The 19,827-nt window shown below is 45.5% G+C and overlaps 1 protein-coding gene across 6 annotated transcripts; it reads left to right on the top strand.

The window, feature by feature from the left end:
- Positions 1-4,270: 4,270 nt before the first annotated feature.
- Positions 4,271-19,523, top strand: ZNF789 (zinc finger protein 789). 6 transcript variants are annotated; one of them, XM_028088535.2, is made up of 5 exons: positions 4,271-4,374; positions 6,853-6,930; positions 11,608-11,734; positions 13,679-13,792; positions 15,047-19,523. In XM_028088535.2, the coding sequence occupies exons 2-5, from the start codon at positions 6,862-6,864 to the stop codon at positions 16,048-16,050; spliced, it is 1,314 nt and encodes a 437-aa protein (XP_027944336.1). In that variant the 5' UTR covers positions 4,271-4,374; positions 6,853-6,861; the 3' UTR covers positions 16,051-19,523. The 6 variants fall into 6 exon arrangements, with proteins under 6 accessions (XP_027944336.1, XP_027944342.1, XP_027944337.1 ...); XM_028088536.2 differs by lacking the exon at positions 4,271-4,374 and adding an exon at positions 4,426-4,561; XM_028088538.2 differs by lacking the exon at positions 4,271-4,374 and adding an exon at positions 4,441-4,512.
- Positions 19,524-19,827: the final 304 nt, after the last annotated feature.

Here is a 19,827-nt window from a genome sequence, read left to right as displayed (position 1 = left end):
TGAGTCTGTTCCTAGTAGAATCAATGCCAGGCAAAGAATGAACAGGAAACTGTAAGCTGAATAATTCTCAGAGGTCACACACAGCTGGGAGATGCTCATGTCCTGACTGCCATAATTAGTGAAAGTATTAAACTAGCCCTAGAGGACATCAAGATTTGCTCAAGCTTTCAAGCCAAGGTCAGCTCTTCTTAGGGTGAACTCATCTTTACAAAGCTTCAAAATAAGCCTTGAGTTAAGCTGATCTGAAAGTAATTTGAACTGTCTTAAAGAAAAAAAACCATTTTATTCTGGTAAAATATATATAACATAAAATTTAACTTTTTAATCATTTGTGAGTGGACAGTTCAGTGGCATTGATCACCACAATCCATCTCCAGAACTTTTTTCATCTTTCCAAGCTGAAATTCTGTTCCCATTAAACATCAACTCTCCATTTCCCCCTCCCCTCAGCCCCTAGCAACCGCCCTTGTACTCTCTGTCTCTACGAATTTGACTACTCTAGGTCTCTCACATAAGTGGACTCATGCAATATTTGTCCTTGTCTGTCAGGCCTATTTCACTTAGCATCATCTACTCAAGGTTCATTCATGTTGTAGCATTTGTCAGAATTTCCTTCCTATTTAAAGCTGAAAAATACTCCATTCTATGGATATACCACAATTTGTTTATCCATTCATTTGTCCAGGACATTTGGCTTGCTTCCGCCTTTTGGCTGTTCTGAGTAGGCTATTGTGAACACGGGTGTACAAATATCTGTTTGAGTCACACTGCTTTCATTTCTTTGGGGTATTAACCCAGAGGAGGGATTTCTGGATCATATGGGTTCTAATGCTTTTAAAGGAAAACAACAAACTCTGACACGCAATGTAAAATTTATTAATGTCTAGCACTCAATCAAAAATCAATAGGTATGTAAAGTAGCAGGAAAATGTAATCCAAAACTAGGAAAATAATCAGTCAATAGAAACAGATCCAAAAATGACAGACATTATGGAGTCGGGAGACAAGCTTTAAGTAGAGTGGATGACCTGGGCTGAGATCAAGAGTCAGGAATCGGATGCTTAACTGACTGAGCCACCCAGGTGCCCCAGGAGACATGGACTTTAAAATAATTATGCTTGGGGGGGGCGCCTGGGTGGCTCAGTCATTAGGCGTCTGCCTTCAGCTCAGGTCATGATCCCAGGGTCCTGGGATCGAGCTCCGCATTGGGCTCCCTGTTCGGCAGGAAGCCTGCTTCTCCCTCTCCCACTCTCCCTGCTTGTGTTCCCTCTCTCGCTGTGTCTCTCTTTGTCAAATAAATAAAATCTTAAAAAAAAAAACACAAAAAACAAATAGAACTTCTAGAGATAAAACACACACACACACACACACACACACACACACACACACACAAACACACAGGGGCGCCTGGGTGGCTCAGTCAGTTAAGCGACTGCCTTCAGCTCAGGTCATGATCCCAGAGTCCTGGGATCCAGCCCCACCCATGTCGGGCTCCCTGCTCAGCCAGGAGCCTGCTTCTCCCTCTCCCTCTGCCACCACCCCCCACTTGTGATCTCTCTCTGTCAAATAAATAAATAAAATCTTTAAAGAAAATCTAAAAAAAAAAACAACACCCCAAAAAACAAACCAAATATCAGAAAGAATCAGTCAGCTTCAAGAGTAGCAGTGGAAACTATTGCTTGTCGGATTTACGGTTAGTGATCTCCTCCCTGTAGTGGTCCTTATCTCAAGCACTGGGAGGTTGAAGATTCTTCTTTACCTTTCCCAGTGTTTTAGTACAGCTCTTTAGCCTCCTGCTCCATGTAGCTTCAGCTACCAGTAAACATCCTGAGACGGAAACTACCTCTGAATTTGAGACCCCCAAGTTTCCAATGTTACCATGGCACAGCATAGTTTTTCAAAAGCTCAACTGGTTTTTCCTGTGTGAGATCAGCAGCCCTTTGCTTGAACCAAGCCCTAAATACTTTTTTTTAAAGATTTTTATTTATTTATTTGACAGAGAGAGACAGCGAGAGAGGGAACACAAGCAGGGAGAGTGGGAGAGGGAGAAGCAGGCTTCCCGCTGAGCAGTGAGCCCGATGTGGGGCTCCATCCCAGGACCCTGGGATCATGACCTGAGCCAAAGGCAGATGCCCAATGACTAAACCACCCAGGCACTCCCCCCAAGCCCTAAATACTTTGAGTGACATTTAAATGTGGAATATTTGAAATTTAACAGTGCCTGGAACATTGTAGGCCCTCAATAAATTTTTTTTTAAAGATTTTATTTATTTATTTGAGAGAGAGAGCAGGAGTGGGGAGAGAGAAGCAGACTCCCCGCTGAGCAGGGCTGGATGCCAGGACCCTGGGATCATGACCTGAGCTGAAGGCAGATGCTTAACCGACTGAGCCACCCAGGCGCCCCGACCCTCAATAAGTATTAATTGAGTGAATTTTATTTTATTTCCCGATTCTCTTAATTGTCTTTTGGAAGTTCAAACTGCTGCAACACTGAGTCAATGAATATCTGCGTTCATCTAACGATGTTTAGAAAACTGAAGGTTTTCTCCCTAATGCTTTAGGAACATTTAATGTGGCCTGGCATTGTTCTAAGCATTTTACATATATTAACTCATTTAATACAGTAGAAAATGAGCAGAAAGTGGCCACTCTTCTCTGTATTTCCCCCTTACCTATGAAGGGATACATTCCAAGACCCTCAGTTGATGCCTGAAACTGTGGATAGTACCAAACCTTACATATACCATGCTTTTTCCTATACTTACACGTTTATGATAGAGTTTCACTTATAAATTAGGTATGGTAAGAAATTAACAACAATAAAATAGAACAATTATAACAATATACTGTAATAAAAGTTATGTGAATGTGGTCTCTCTTTCAAAATAGCTTATTGTCCTGTACTCACCCTTCTTCTTGTGATGATAGGAGATGATAAAATGCCTATGCGATGAGATGAAGTGAGGTGAATAATGGAGGCATCGTGAGGTAGTGTTAGGCTACTATTGACCTTCTCAGGATATGTCAGAAGGAGGATCATCTGCTTCTGGACCATGATTGACCTCGGGTAACTGAAACTGTGGAAAGTAAAACAGAGGATAAGGGGGTGCTACGCCTCAGAACAACCCTATAAAATTCATAGTCCCAGTCTCCTCATTTTACATGTACGGAAACTAACATACAGAAGAGTGAACTAGTTTGTCCCAGGTCAAACAACTAGTATGATACTGGCAAAACAAACACCCTATCCCTCTCTCGCCCTCTCCTTCTTTCTCTGTTTCTAGTATTTTGGCCCATGGAAATCAAGACTTAAAGGGAGATTTCACACAAGGGTTTTTCTTAATCTGTTACTTTTTTTTTCTTTGCTAAACAGGGAATCCTATCAAATCCTCCTATCAGGGGGGCCTGGGTGGCCCAGGCGTTAAGCGTCTGCCTTCGGCTCATGTCATGATCCCGGGGCCCTCGGATCGAGCCCCGCATCCGGCTCCCTGCTCTACAGGGAGCCTGCCTCTCCCTCTCCCACTCCCCCTGCCTGTGTTCCCTCTCTCGCTGTGTCTCTCTCTGTCAAATAAATAAAATCTTAAAACAAACAAATCCTCCTATAAATTACAACTCATTGCCACTGATAACTAGTCCTATGTTGCTTTAAGATTTTATTTATTTATTTGACAGAGAGAGAGATAGCGAGAGCAGGAACACAAGCAGGGGGAGTAGCAGGCAGAGGGAGAAGCAGACACCCCGCTGAGCAGGGAGCCCGATGCGGGGCTCGATCCCAGGACCCTGGGATCATGACCTGAGCTGAAGGCAGACGCTTAACGACTGAGCCACCCAGGCACCCCTATGTTGGTTTGTTTAAATAGCATTCACGTAATTTCTGAATAACATAATTTCAGATAGCTATTTTTCATATTTTTATGTTAAGTAACACAGATATGTGTAATCATTCATTATATTCAACGTACTATGTTATTCGTCTGGTAGGACTGAGTCCAGGGTTAGCTCTCCAAAAAGTTGGTCACTCTACACTCAAAAGAGGAGCTTTTTTAAAAATACCCAGTTGCACGAGGGCCCACTCTTAGAAATTCTGATCCAACTGGTGTGGAAAACGAGCGTCTCGGTGGCAGAGTTAAAGTCTTCAGATGATTTTTCTTACTGGAGATTACGCACTGCTCGGCTGGGCGGGAAGCGGCCGGGGCGGGGCCTTGGGGTCACGTGGCCCAGCCGGCGCGCTGCGCGGCCGTTGATTGGCCCCGACCTGAGCGGCGGGTGCGAGAGACGAGAGGCCGCCGCTCTCCTAACCCGACCAAAGAGTTCCGAAGCCTCCGCTCTTCCTAGAGGGTACACGGGCGGAGACGCTGGGCTCCACGCGCGCGGGTGAGGGCGGGCGAGTGGCGGGGATTTCTTCCGCGTTCGCGCCCTCGGGTAGGGGGTGGTCATCGGAGGGGCGCGGACCGCAGCGCGGGTCCGGTCGGGAACCTCGAGAGGGGAGCCCGGCCCCTAGGGCCGCAGCAGGTGGATACTGAGGACTTCCTGGCGGAGGTGGCGCGGCGGAGGGTCGGAGGTGCGGAGCAGGTGTGGGGAGAGAGGAGCTAGTGTGATGCGAGGGGTGGGTGGCGCGGGAGAAACCCCGGCGGCCCCGCCACGGCAGGGTCCGGGTTCGAGAGACCCTCAGGGGAGGTCGCAGGGCATTTACGGAGCGTCTTCCTGAAGATGTCAACTTGTGAATATTTTCCGTGGTGTCAGGTCTTCAGCGGTAGGGAAGAACAAGTCCGATGAATGAATGGTTGGTGAATACTGTGGTTTGGTTTGGTTATAGGGGAAAAGGAGATGTGATTTAACGTTTCAGGAGTTCAGGTTATTGTGAAGTGGCGTTTTGGATTCTCACTTCCGATTGCACCATGCTCACGGTAGACAGTATCATTTAGTTAATGAAAGGGTTGAGGTCCCTTCCCCAATCTTGAAGCCCTTGGTCAGGACATTTTTTGGAGTGCCTCCTTGCTTAAAAGCCAGAGCATCTTCCAAATAATGGTTTTAAGGAACGTGAATGGTTCGAGAGACTTTCTTACAAATGCACTCACAGAAAACAAGGTTCACCCGTGGCCAGAAAAGCACAAGAAAAGAATGAAAATCACCTGTATCCCATCACTTGTGTACTTCCCGAGAGTAACGATGTTGAGTTTATAATGATCCAGAAAAACCAAAGTGGAGACCACAGTTTGGGTATACCCTTAGCCAACCACCCTTAGCTGTGGAATCAAAACTTGAACTGTCCTAATTTCCCCAAATGCTGACTCTTCTAGGAAACTTAAGCTGTCTTCATGTCATGTTGACCTTGTAGCTTCCTGGCCAATCAGCTAAAAACAAGTAAACTTGTACAGTGCTTCTATTCTAAAAGGGTTGTAAGTTTCTAGTAAACAGTCACAATAGAAAACAAGGTACTTCCTCATTTCGTGTGTAGGGGTGGAGAAATAACCTTCTTTCTCCATTCTCAGCTGAGATCCCGGCAATAAAAGATTAAGAGAAAAACGAGTTTATTAACATGTATAGGTGGGAAATAACCACGGAAAAATGAGTAACTCCTGGAGTGGCTTAGAATTCAGGCTTAAATACCCTCTTAATAGGGAAAGGGGAGAGAGGATGTAGGCCTCTTAGAGGAGAGTAAATGAATTTTAGGAAAGATGAATGGGTCCCTAGAAGAGGAGACAGGAGGTCCGATGGTTTAGGATAGTTTGGGTGTGGTGTCAACAACATCTAGTCTCATCTCCTGGGAGGGGAATTTATGACAATTGAGTTCCTTTTCGAGGATCGGTCTTTAGGCAGATAAGGGGAGCTCAGAGAAAGCCTTTCTCTGTGTTTGCTGCTTTTCAAGTGCCCACAGCTCAAAATAATCTTGGGGTGGCATATTCTGCTACCCCTCACGCCTTATGAACTAAGTGGTGGCTGCTGAGAGCTCAGTGTCTTCATGCTTTTGGTTTTGAAGTCTTGTTTGCTGTGTGTTTCTCAATAAATATTCATATCAAGTAAAGCTCTCTGAATATTCTTTTGACAATGGTTGCTTCTGTGTCTATAATAGGTAGACTGAAATCTTTAACTGCCCTAAAGTCATTTTTATACTCTCTGAGCTGATCCTGTAGGATGTAGAAATACATGACCCCTACCCCCCACAACGAGAACAAACAAAGGCTCTTCATTCAGATGCTGCTATATAGCAAGGGCGTGAGCCACCATTGCTTGTTTGGCAGAGACTCAAAGGCAGGCAGGGGTAAGCTTTATGGTGGGGAAAAAAAGGAAAGCTCAGATGTGCCCATTTTGGAGGTTGTTGGCTTGGGAAAGCTGGAGGTTAATAAATAGAAGCAGAACATCCTATGTGGTTGGGTAGGGGAGTGTATTTGGCTTTCTCTGCTGGTCCTAAATTGTAGGAAGCAAGTCAGAATTAAGTATAAGTTGGCCGTTATTGACCCGATGTTGGTTTGGGGCTGATTGCCAAATGGGGTGTGATTTGGATTCTGGGCTGGTGGCTGCAGGTTGTGGGCCAGAGTTCTGTTCTTATCTATGGTCTTGTCCCTTTGTGTATGCAGTCTTTCAATGAGGTGCTACAGAACATATCCTAGGGAGAAGGGGAGGGCAGGGCCCTGGGATAAAGCTTTGGAAATTGAGCCAACTTCAGAAGTTCCTAAAAAAGACTATTCTAGCAGCTTCTTTCATTTTATCCCCTATTTCAGCACCAAGCACCGTGACTGTATCCTAGCTCAGGTGTGTTGGCCCTGTTGGAATTCCCTGTCCCAGGGCTGCCTGGTGAGAGAGCCTTAAATTGGGACTGGCCTTTACTCATTATCTTTTTTCCTCCTTCAGTCCAGCCTGATGGCGGCAATCCTGCCCCATCTCGGAGACCAGGACTTGGAAGCTGTATTCCTGACAGCTGGGTGGAAGGTGAGCTGGGCTCTTCCTCCCCTTCCTCAGGGTAGTCCTGCAGCCAGGCAGTGGCTTTGACTCCTTTGTTCAGGTTGAGCCATCTTTATTAATTTGGGGATTTTTTTCCTTCTTGGAAAGTGTGCTGTTAAGGAGCTTGAACTCTGGGGTCAGACAGGTTCAAATCCAGGCTTTGTTGTAGATGTTTTACCTTCAGCAAGTTACATAAGCTCCCTGGGCCTTAGTTTACTTATCTGTAAAGGGGATGATACCACTTATCCCAAAGAGTTATGAGAATTAAGTGAGGCACTTGGTGAAATAGGTAAATAATACTTTACATAGTATCTAGTTCTGTTTTAAGCACTCTCCAATTTTAGATACTGTTACCATAGTTGCTCATTGTTTCTGTCAGTGAGTGTTACTATGTACCAGATACTATCCTTTGTGTGGGGAGATAAACTCTCCCTAAAGGAGTTTACAGGGGTTTTTTTTTGGATATGTAAACAAACTCTTGCATTACAGAGATAAATTCTGATCTGGGAGTACTAAAGGGCATAAGGGAAGCTTAGTTATTGAATTTGCAACATCATGGAGGTTGATTCTAAAAAGTTGCATTTAAAAGTAAGGAGACAAGTTAGGAAGCCATCCTAACAATTTTCAAAGAAAGGTCGGACACGGGCGCCTGGGTGGCTCAGTTGGTTAAGCGACTGCCTTCGGCTCAGGTCATGATCCCGGAGTCCCGGGATCGAGTCCCACGTCGGGCTCCCTGCTCAGCGGGTAGTCTGCTTCTCCCTCTGACCCTACCCCCTCTTGGACTCTCTCTCTCTCACTCTCTCTCTCTCTCAAATAAATAAATAAATAAAATCTTAAAAAAAAAAAAAGAAAGGTCGGACAGGAGGGAGGGAAGTTGAGTTATTGCAGTTTGACTGCCTTGCTCCAGCATGTCCGCACTTTCTGAGGAGTCCCGAAGCTCTGCCAAGTAGGTGGGGGCAGGGATGCCTTAGAGCAGTTGCAGAGGTGTGATGAGGCTTAAACCAGACAGTGGCTTACGCAGCGACTGGAAGTGTGTGTAGTTTTCTCCTGGGAACTTGTCCCTTGAGGGAAGGTTAGAAAACAGAAACCAGAGGGGAAGGCAGGCACAGGAATGTCTTTTTTTAAAGATAGGAGAGGTTTTGGGGCATCTGGGTGGCTCAGTTGGTTGAGCTTCTGCCTTCAGCTCATGTCATGATCCCAGGGTCCTGGGATCGAGTTCTGAAATCGAGCCCTGCATTGGGCTCCCTGTGCAGTGGAGAGACTGCTTCTCCCTCTGCCTCTGCCACTTCCCCTGGCTTGTGCTCTATCTCAAGTAAATAAAAAAAACTCTTAAAAAAAAAAGATAGGAGAGGTTTTGGTATTTTTGCTGATGAAGGGGAAGGAGGGAGGGGAGAAGTGAGTGTTTAGGAAAAACACTCCTGTGTTTCTCTGCTTTCTACTTTCAAGCCACACTTCACTTCGGACACCAGACATGTTGGGGTTTGTCCCACACATCAGGCAATTCTGTGACACCAGTGGGGTGGGGGTGGGGGCTGCAATTTAACTCAGTTTTGACACTCTCTGCCTGGAGTTAGCATCAGACCCCACAGGGTAAGGGCTCAGTCCCCTGAGACTGCCCCTCCCCCCACTTCTGCCACCAGCCAATTGCGAGTCCAGGTTGTCACCTGTACCTTGACTGGCTGTGTATTTGGAGGTTCCCATGACCCCCTCCGTGGGTTCGATTAATTTGCTTAGAGTGGCTCAAAGAACTCAAGAACACAGTTTACTTTTACTAGATTTTACTAGGTTTATTATAAAAGGCTGTAACTCAGGAACGGCCAGACAGAAGAGGGGCTCAGAGCTTCCATGTTCTGAGTGTGCCATGCTCCCAGCACTCCATGTGCTCATTAGCCCTGAAGCTGTCTGAACCCTATCCTTTTGGGTTTTTATAGAGGCTCATTACATGGGCTTGATTGAATAAATCATTGCCCTTTCGTGACTGATTCGACCTCCCGCCCCTCTCCCTCCTCTGAATTGGGGGGTTCATACCCTCTAACCACATGGTTGGTTCCCTTGGCAACAAGCCTGCCATCCTTGGGGCCTTTCCAAAGATCACCTCATTAACGTAAACTCAGGTGTGGCGAAAAGAATTTGTGATGACTAAGGAGACACTCCTTTCTTTCTCTTTCATGACTCTGGAGCTATTTCAGAAACCAAGGACAGAAGGCCAAATATGAAGAGATGCTCCTGCTCTTATCCCTTAGGAATTCCAAGAGTTTTAGGAGCTCTGTGCCAGAAATGAGGATGAAGATTAAATATATATATATATATATATATATATTTTAAAGATTTTATTTATTAGAGCATGCGCACGGGGGGAGAGGAGAGGCAGGGGGAGAGGGAAGAGGGTGAGAAGCATACTCCCCGCTCAGCAGGGAGCCTGGCTCTATCCCAGGATCCCGAGGTCATGACCTGAGCCGAAGGCAGTCAGTTAACGAGTTAACCGACTGAGCCACCCAGGTGCCTCTAAATACATATTTCTTGTTAAAAATCACAGTATCACAGGGGAAAGAGAGTAAAGATATGGAAGAGTCCTCGTCATTGGATTAAGACCCTGGGGGAGGGGCGCCTGGGTGGCTCAGTTGGTTAAGCGACTGCTCAGGTCATGATCCTGGAGTCCCGGGATCGAGTCCTGCATCGGGCTCCCTGCTCGGCAAGGAGTCTGCTTCTCCCTCTGACCCTCCCCGCTCTCATGTGCTCTCTCTCTCTCTCTCTCATTCTCACTCTCTCAAAATAAATAAATAAATCTTAAAAAAAAAAAAAGACCCTGGGGGAGACACAAGGGAATGGAAGCAGAGGCAGAGCGGAGGGATGGCTAGGAGAACAGCTGCTTTCCCTGAGGGAACAGAGAAAGGGATGAGTGAGAACATAGGTAATGCCTGGAGGGGATGGTGGGGAAGTGAGAGGAATTAGGGAGCATGTGCTCTGGGGGCTCTTTCCTGGGACATCACCGGCAGTGACTTCTGGAAGGGAGTGATGAGGTGAACCACATGCCCTCCTAGGCTCCTCTGAGTACCTCCCACTGGATCGTTACCGTGTTGACTCCAGCTTTCCCCCTGGATGGTCCGTTCCCTAAGCGGGACCAGGGCTGCTATAGAATCATACAGGTTGTGCAGGTAGCAACTCCAGGGGCCCCCATTCACACAGCTGTGATGTAAATGGTGTCCTGTAGGTGTGAGCTGTGCACAGCCTGAACAGTTATATCCTGTGACCTCAGCAGGACTGGACCCTTTATTGCTGGCCTATGGCTTGAAAGCTAACAACTTACTGGTGCCCAGTGTTTCTTGAAAGAATGAGGGTGGTAAAGGTACAGAAGACCCTGGGGAGTAATAGGAGGGTGAGAGTTTGGGGCAACATTAAAGGCCATACGATTGCATGTATAGGGATTACTCTGTGGGAGATTAAGCCATTTTATTCCCCAGCGCTTGCTCACGCTCATGCTTACGCTCACGTAGCATCAGAGAATGTCAGCTGAGGAGACCCACAGGACCGCTGTGGTAGGAGGAGGACGTTTGGGATGGGGGTAGGAGGGAGCTCGACGTGGTAACTCTGGAAGCCGGGCTCGGCCGGGAGGAAAGAAGGGCCCTGTAATTTGGGAATTCCGGTATCTGTTTCCTGAGGGGTGGTGGTGGCATTTCCTATTACGGGATCGCCCTTTCCCTGCTCCGATAGCCCCTCAGGCTACACAGTTTCTCCTAAGGGACGGGAGTGTGGTGGGCAGACACCGGGCCTCTGCTCCAAGGGCTGCAGTACTGGGAGGCACCTTCTGTTCTCCGCCCACTTGAGTTGAACACAATTGCAAATGGAAACTTCTGCCGTATAGATTGTACTAAACAGTCTCTGTTTGCCCACCTTGGATGTATGCTTCACCCTCCCCCACTTCGGTCTGTGCCCTCGGAGGCTGACCTTTATACACCATCAATGGGTTCTCTTGCCTTCTGGCTTCCAGTTGGCTTTTGGCAATGGGGTGGAGAGGGTCAGGGGACCAGAAACCTGGAGGAAAGTGGTATTGGGTTTTATTCCCACGGCTCCCGGCCTGCTGGGCTGTGGGATGACAGTGACCACATGGCCCCAGTCTTGCTTCCTCTCCAACAACTTTCTGGATTCCAATAACCCCTCCCCTACCTTCTTCCCCCCTTCAGACACGGTGGGTGATTGTTCCCCGTGAGAGCCCGCCTTGTTGGTTTCCATGAAGCACCCTCCTTTGTGAATAGCCTGTGTGCTAACTTATCTTCAGTGACCTCCTTGAATGCGCCATCTCTTTCCTAGGGGACCCGGGACAGAAACATATTCTGTGTTAAAGGTAGTATTGTATAAGAGCAGAGTCAGCAAACTGACCTGGAGCTGGTAGTCAAGTTTTACTGGAACACAGCCGTGCCCATTCACTTACCCGTTGTTCCTGGCTGCTTTTGTGCAGAATAATCATAGCAGAGACCAAATTGCCTGGGAAGCCTGAAAAATTTACCGTCTGGCCCTTTACAGAAAAAGTGTGTCTACTCTGTAGTAGAGAAGAATGAATGAACTTGGCCAAGTCACTTGACCACCTCAAACCTCACCTGTAGAATAATAGTGATAGCTCACAAAGTTATTGTAAGAATTGAGCCTATAATCAGTCTCTGTTTTCAGGAGTTGCTGTCCTTTGAGGATGTGGCTATGTACTTCACCAGAGAAGAGTGGAACAAACTTGAGTGGGCTCAGAAGGACCTCTACAGAGATGTGATGCTGGAGAATTACAGAAACATGATCTTGTTGGGTAATGACGTGCGGCTTGAAGATTTGGCTCTGAGTGTCTACACAAGTCCTCAGTCCCTTACGTGCAATTCCAAAATCAGAGACACTCGGAAAACTAGTTGTTTTTTCATAATTCATTTGGCGGCAAGACCCAACCTGTGAAGTCCTCAGGTGGTAAAACCTGATCTCTTCCTACAGGAAGCTATGTCGCATCCTTATTTTTCCCACTTGGTCTTTGTTTTTGTTTTTCCCACTTGGTCTTTGTATCTATCTATTTAGCATCAGAAATATCAATGTGTTTGATTAAGGGTACAGCTCCAACCCCTGTTGGGGGCGGTATGTAATAGAAAATATACACACCAAGTTGCCTTTCTAAAATCTGGAGAAAAATCTGAATCCTGAAACACGTCTGGCTTCAAGGTTTTCAAATAAGGGATTGTACACAAAGAATAGTTTCCTTTTGTTTTAGAGGTCAGAGACGCTTAATCCACTCCCACCCCGATCCACATCCTCCACATCTGTAGAGCCTGTATGAGCTGAAAAGATTATGGCTGATTTGGATTCCAAAGGTTAGGTTCTTTTTCTCTGTCTTCTCTCTGGAAATGGGTTCCTTCCTTGTTGGCAGCATCACCAGGTATCCAGGAAACGACTCTTAACTGACTTCATTTCTGAACCTTCACTGCTTCTCTCCTTGGGGAGCCTGCCTTTGTCTTATTCCAGTGCAGAGTTTCCTCCTGTGGGCGTTTCCTCCACAAATAGCTTTCTTTCTGGGGCCACAGCTTTGACCCCCACACTGACACTCTTGCCACAGTCTTAACCACCTCTTGTGGGATTGTCCGCCCACCTCTGCAGTTTTTGATGTCTGTTTTCCTTATAAAAGCATTACAAGAGCAGACTTGAATACATAGAAGGTACAGGAAATTATGACAGGGAGGGGAGAACATTCAAGGATAACACTGTTCATATTTTGGAATAGTTCCTTCTAGGTTTTCTCCCCCTTAAAAAATGTGGCTGAACATATTCTTCATATAATTCTGTAATTCCTTTAAATCTTAACATTACAATATCAGCATTTTCCCTGTGCTATTAAAAGCCCCCATAAATATAGTAAATGACCATAATGTGATTCTATTGTATGATCTATAATATTTAATCATTTTCCCATTTGGGGATATTTAGTTTGGCTTTTGTTGTTGTTGTTGGCTTGCTTATGAATTTATCATTTTTTATATTCTCATGTTCTAGTGGATGTTTCTGACCATAAATCCTTATATAAATTTGTGACTATTCCCCAAGATACAGAATTTTGGTGTTAAAGGGTATGGGTACTTTCAAGTCTCTTTGTATTACCCAATGACTTTTCAATAACAGAGTAGGAAATAAAAATCCTCTGCAGGCCCACTGCCCAGAAATGATCCCCGTTAACATTTTGGTTGGACTTTTTCCTCGTCTTTTCATATATGTGTATACTTATGTACATATACACACGCATGCATAGTTTTTAAGAACAAAATTTGGATCGTACTTCACATGAGTTTTGCATTCGGCTTTATAACACATAGGGAACATTTTCCCATTTCAATATTCTTGAACACATGGATTTTTAGTATCTGCCTAATACTTTTGCCTTCACTGCATTCACATGCTACGCTGTAGACATTGCCCTGTTGATGTTTACTTTATTTCCAGCTGTGCGCTGGTACAACTCTGCTGAGCGGCTCTGGTCCATTCATCTTGGCCCCAGCTGTTCCATAGACTCTAAGAGTGAAATGACCACATCTAAGGCTGCGATGATTGTTGAGGTTTTCCATAAAGATTGTCAGATTGTGCCAAATTCTATTCCCACCAGCCCTTTTGATTATTGTCCTTATCTGTTTGCCACTGTAGACCCAAGGGGATTAAGCTGAGGTCTAGGTCATCTCTCCGTAACTCACTAACCACATCCCATTTACTTCTCCATGAGTAGGATTTCAGTTTCCCAAACCTGAGGTGATCTGCCTGCTGGAGCAGTGGGAAGAACCATGGATCCTGGATCTACCAAGAGCTGGGACTAGGAAGGCTTCCAGTAGTGCTTGCCCAGGTGGGTGAGGAGAAGGCCCAGTCGAGTGGAAATCCTGAGGAGGCAGGAAAGCCACATTAATGAAGCCCCTTGTGTTGCCCCAGAGATTGAGCCAGGGGTTTGGTGTATCTCCTCCCACTTTTTCATCCCTGCTGCCCTCTGAAAGTAGTACATGTGACCATTAGCCCTATTTTCCAGATGAAGAAACTAAAAGATTCAGGGGCTCCTGGCTGGCTTAGTCGGGTGGAGCATGCGAATCTTGATCTTGGGGTCATGAGTTTCAGCCCCACGTTAGGTGTCGATTACTTAAAAATGAATAAGTAAACTTTGAAAAGATTCAGGTATCTGTCACACAGTAGATTAATAGTTCGGATTCGATTTCAAGTCTGCAAAGCTCAGCCTCATTCCATTGCAGTAGAATGCTTCTCTGAAGCAGCCGGTCTGACAGTTCTTATGCCAAACTAGATATTCTTTATTCTACCCTCGTTACTTATCCTTCCTCTCTGTTTTCTCTTGTTCCTTTGCTTTCCATAGTCCCACAGTGTTTCTTGATGTACCTGCTTTTTCCTACTTACTATGTCCTGATTGCTGCTTCTACCTTCTTCCATATCCTCTGCTCCAGAGTTTATCTACCTCTGCTCTATTGACGTGCTGGGCTGGATAATTCTTCATTGTGGGGAGCTGTCCTGTGTATTGTAGGATGTTTAGCTCTGCCCACTAGATTTGAGTAGCACCACCCCAGTTGTGACCACCAAAGGTGTCTCCAGACATTGCCAGCTGTCCCCCAGGGGGCAGAATCACCCCTGGTTGAGAACCACTGCTGTATTCCCTTGGCTTTTGTGCCTACTTCCATCTGGTTCCTTTCCTATTCTGTCTTACACTCCCCATTTTAAGGAGTTGTTTCTCCCAGAACTATTGAAAACCTGCTTATCGAGAAAGTATAAGATGCTCCCTCTCCTACATTACATCACACTACTGAGTACCCAGAGTAAGTTACTTTCCCGGTAGTCGTGATGGGTTTATGCGATTCTCACTTCTCGGGCACACACTTGGGCATTTATCTGTCGGCTAGTTGATGTCCAGAACTTTTTTCTGCTATTGAAGCCGGGAGCCCTGTGAAAATCAGAGTTTTGGCCTCTTTAGCCGGATGATGTAACTAAGCAGGCACTTCGTAGCTTCATTTGGGTGTCTGATAGCACACACAGTTGGCTTCTCTCTTTTTTTTTCCTTCTGCAGTGCACAGGTCATTTCTGTGTTTTCTTTTTATTGGGTTAGGTTCTGAAGCCAGATGCAAGATGAAAAAGCCAACTCCAAAGCAGAAAATTTCTGAAGATTTAGAGTCGTCAGTGGTGAAGCAGACAACAGCCAACAGATCTGCAGAAGAGTTACATAAATGTAATGAATTGGTGGACATTTACAGACTTGCATTCCCCACTCTTGGTGATGAATGCCACAAGGACTTCCTTCAAAACCTCCAACTTACTCAAGATCACAGTGCTCAAATAAGGAAGAAGCAGGGCAAATGTGAGGAGTATGGAAAACCTTTCAGTCAGAGATCGTTGCTTTTGCGGCATAAGCAAATTCTTACAAACGCAAAATCTTATGAATGCAGTGAATGTGGAAGAGTCTTCAGGCGTCAGGCAAATTTCATTCGACATCAAAGAATTCACACATCAGAGGATCCCTTTGAATGTGACATATGCGGGCAAGCCTTCAAACATAAGTCTACTCTTCTTGTCCATAAACAGTGTCACCCTCAAAAAAAGCCATATAAGTGTCATGACTGTGGAAAATTTTTCCGTCAGATGGCATATCTTATTGAACATAAGAGGATCCATACCAAAGAAAAACCCTATAAATGTAGTGAGTGCGAAAAAACGTTTAGTCAGAATTCAACCCTTATTCGACATCAGTTAACCCACAGTGGAGAAAAACCCCATAAATGTCTCGAATGTGGAAAGGCCTTCGGTCGGCATTCGACCCTTCTGAGCCATCAACAGATTCATACTAAACAAAACACTCACAAATGCAGCGAATGTGGAGAGTCCTTTAGCCGGAATGTGGATCTCATTCAGCATCAAAGAACCCATACCAAGGAGGAATTTTTTGAATGTAGAGAATGTGGAAAAACTTTTAGTTTTAAGGCAAATCTTCATCGCCATGAGGTCATTCATACTGGAGAGAGACCCTACAGATGTGACAAATGTGGAAAATCTTTCATCTGGCGCACAAGCTTTATCAAGCATCAGGGTACTCACAGAGAACAGGTATCAATGTGATACTAACTGGAAAAAGACCATTTAAAGATGAGAACTTACCACTTTTGTAATTATGTGTAACTCCATTGTTTTATGAAAACTCATAAACAGGAATTGAAGTGGTTTTGCGGTGGGGACCCTCTTTTTGTGGCTAAGCCTTCTTGCTGGAGTCAAGAATTACTAGAACATGTGGGGCGCCTGGGTGGCTCAGTCGTTGAGCGTCTGCCTCCGGCTCAGGTCATGATCTCAGGGTCCTGGGATCGAGCCCCGCATCGGGCTCCCTGCTCCACGGGAAGCCTGCCTCTCCCTCTCCCGCTCCCCCTGCTGGTGTGCACTTTCTGGCTGTCTTTTCTCTCTGTCAAATAAATAAAATCTTAAAAAAAAAAAAAAAAAAGAATTAATAGAACATGTAATAGGCTGTCATGTTCAGTCTCCCTTGAGCTCCTCATACCTTCATTGTCCCAAGTCCAGGTGGAAGGGAGCCATAAAAACTTTGTGGTTCCCTAGGCTGGAGACCATTTGATGGATTATGAACGAAGTAGGAATACTTTTATTTCCTGTACAACTGGGGGAAAAATGTTTTTAAGGCAAAGAAAGAATGTGAAAAGATACTTTTCTTGGTTGTATGTAGAAAAATTACCTGATACTACATTGACTTTTTAAAAGTAAAATAAGGGCTACTCTCAAGTAACTATTAAGAATTACTAAAATTTGGGCGCCTGGCTGAGGCATCGTGAGTTCAAGCCCCACTTTGGGTGTGGAGCCTGCTTTTAAAAAATTACTAAAATGTACCCAGAAACTAAAATTAGCGTGCTACTAGATTTCTACTCGGAGTTCTAAGTCAACTGTTACCAGATGCTGTTGGCCTGCCTGTCCTGTGCTTACTCCCTCTGTTGGGCTTCATCTGACTTGCACTGTGTGTCTCGGCCTGCAGGCTTTTTCTAAAACCACAGAAGGCCACTGCTCTGTAGGGTAACTACATCGTGGGAGCAGGCCTCAACTAATGCTTGATGGGAATTTCACAAATAGGATCCTCTCCCCTTGGGTGGAATATCTCTGAAGCATGTGTTTTACACTTGTTTTCGGTCTTGCCATGGGATTACACAGTCACTCACCTTGGCAGCTGCTTTATTAGCAGTCTTCCCTGCTCTGTCTCTTCTATACTCCCCTGCCAGTATTTCAACACTTCTTCTCCCCACAAGTGAGTTGCTTGTGCTCAGAAAGTGTCGACTGTAGTCCTCAAGGAGCCTCAGGTTACATAGGTTGAACTGACCATATGACTCTTCCCTACAGCTCACCAATACAAGAAACCCATTCCTAAGCATCATCTTAGTTCTGCAATATAAACTGCTATTTGGACGCTCTCCTATAAATCCCCTCTAGTTTCTTCTTAGTTTTATTTTCTTGCTCCTACCAATTCCATGACTTCTCACCCAACCTATAAAAATAAAGATCTATTGAGAAAAAAGAAGTGGCACCTCAGAAAATTAAGGAATCTTGAGCCTTGCAGGAGGAAAATAGTAATAGACTGTATATTGTGTTCAAAAAGCAGTGATTTTGTACTGGTCAGCATGAATTGGCTAGAAGAACCTAAACAAAATTGACTTCTGACTGAGGGGAAAATAAGCCAATGAGAGATAAGTCCCACTTAAAACAACCTAGGGAGATGCGGACCTCTGAAAAGTGCTTCCCTCCACTGCTAAGTGGGAGCCATAAAGCTCCCTAATAAAGCAGTAAGTAAGTAAGTAAATAAATAAATAAGCCTGACGGGCTCAATCGGTGGAGCATGTGACTTGATCTCAGAGTTGCAAGTCTGAGCCCCATGTTGGGTATAGAGATTACTTAAAATCTTGAAAAGAAATACATACATTTAAAAAATGGCACCTTGGTTTCCTGATGGCAGCTCTCCATTGCATGGATGAGAACTGATTTGGAAATCAGCGATCTGGTCTGGGGAGTCTGTTACAGGCATACACTCAGCTGTAGGAGAACTGGAGGCATGCCCTAAAGGCTATTCTTGGGCTGTGGCCAATAGCTGAACTAAGCCCTACAGTCTGGCAAGTGGGCCTTGGACAATTAAAAATAATCATCAAAGTGGGGAGCCCAATTATGATAAGCCCTCTGCCCACCAGAATAATCAGGGTGGATTCTGAAGATAACAGACGTTCTAGGTGGACCACTTGAAGTGGCAATGTGGATATGTGGGCATCCACGATGAGTGGCCACGGAGGCTCCCAAGCCATGTTGTGCCATAAGATCCCACAGTCCATTGGACACCTGCTGGGGCACCAATGGTTGCCAAAGACTGTTCAGAATCCTGCCAGGTTAGCACAATGGGAAATGGGCTCACCTGCTCAGCCTGGCCCACCCCACTGTGTGTGCCTAGAAGATGGCCCTGCCCCACGTCCCTTAACCTCAGATGCCTCACGACCCCCTGGTCCCTCACTCTCTGGTGGGGTTAGTGAGAGGGCTGTCTACACCCCAAAGCCTGAAGGCACCCAGCCCAGCCCTCTCACAGTCCCTCCTGCTGGTTTCAAGGAGGGTCCAAGGAGAAGACGTGCACCACTGTTCCATCACACCCAGGATCAAGGAAGTGAGCTCTGGAAGGCAAATAATTTAGTTTTGGTTTTTGAACATTTAAGGAAAGAAAATTAAGATGAGGTGAGGTGACAAGGCTAGAGTAGGACCCTCAGAATAGAATGTAATTTGGTACTCGCTTTGGGGGAAAGAAACCAGGACAGTGTATTAGCTCACACACTGATCAAGGAATTCTACTTCTGGGAATCTCACCTTAGATTCTAAAGAACAATCCAGATCACAATGACATTCACTATAGCACTGCTTGCAATGAGGAGAAATGCCTGAAATGTCCAATAAAAGGAAAATGTCTCCATCATTATGTCCCCTTGATGTAAAATGATGCAGCCATTAAGCGTAAAGGTTATGAAAACCATGTAAAATCCTCAAGACATAATATTAAAAAGATGTAAAATATAAACACTATGATTTTCATTATATAAGTATGCAGAGAAAAAAATCAGAAGGAAATACGACAAAATGCCAGTAACGGGTGATCAGTGTGGGAGGATTATGGGTAATTTCTTTTCCTGTTATTTTCCCAAATATCCAATAATGTCCTTATATTCCCTTGATTAAAAACAAAAACAAAGGGCGCCTGGTTGGCTCAGTTAAGTGACTGCCTTCGGCTCGGGTCATGATCCCAGGGTCCTGGGATCAAGCCCCACATCAGGCTCCCTATTCAGCGAGGAGCCTGCTTCTCCCTTTCCCTCTGCCGCTCCCCCTCCCTGTGCGCTCTGTCAAATAAAGAAATAAAATCTTAAAAAACAACCACAAAAAACACAAAAACAAAAAACCCCAAACAGGTTAAAAAAGAACTTAGATACAATACAGGCTCGTGTGTAGAAGTGGAAAGGTAAGGGACGCCTGGGTGGCTCAAGTTGGTTAACTGTCTGCCTTCGGCTCAGGTCATGATCTCAGGGTCCTGGGATTGAGTCCCGAGTCGGGCTCCCTGCTCAGCAGGGAATCTGCTTCTCCCTCTCCCTCTTCCCTCTGGTTGTGCTCTCTCTCGCAAATAAATAAATCTTGAAAAAAAGGGAGGGGGCAGCCTGGGTGGTTCACTCGGTTAAGCATCTGCCTTTGGCTCAGGTCATGATCCCAGGGTGCTGGGATGGAGTCCCACATTGGGCAGGGAGACTGCTTCTTCCTCTCCCTCTGCCTGCCGCTCCCCCTGCCTGTGCTCTCTCCCGCTCTCTCAAGTAAATAAAATCTTTAAAAAAG

Source organism: Eumetopias jubatus, unplaced genomic scaffold (assembly GCF_037043125.1).
Source record: "Eumetopias jubatus isolate StellerSeaLion01/CBP00866 unplaced genomic scaffold, mEumJub1_p1.0 scaffold_12, whole genome shotgun sequence".
NCBI classification, from domain to species: Eukaryota; Metazoa; Chordata; class Mammalia; order Carnivora; family Otariidae; genus Eumetopias; species Eumetopias jubatus.
The sequence above is the reverse complement of the archived record's forward strand: the minus strand, read 5'-3'. Positions and strand labels throughout refer to the sequence as shown.

Coding starts and splice junctions, on each gene's coding strand:
- ZNF789 (XM_028088535.2), top strand. CDS start 6,862: ATGGCGGCAATCCTGCCCCATCTCGGAGACCAGGACTTGGAAGCTGTA. Junction 11,735..13,678: donor CAGAAACATGATCTTGTTGG/GTAATGACGTGC, acceptor CTCCATGAGTAG/GATTTCAGTTTCCCAAACCT. Junction 13,793..15,046: donor TTCCAGTAGTGCTTGCCCAG/GTGGGTGAGGAG, acceptor TTATTGGGTTAG/GTTCTGAAGCCAGATGCAAG.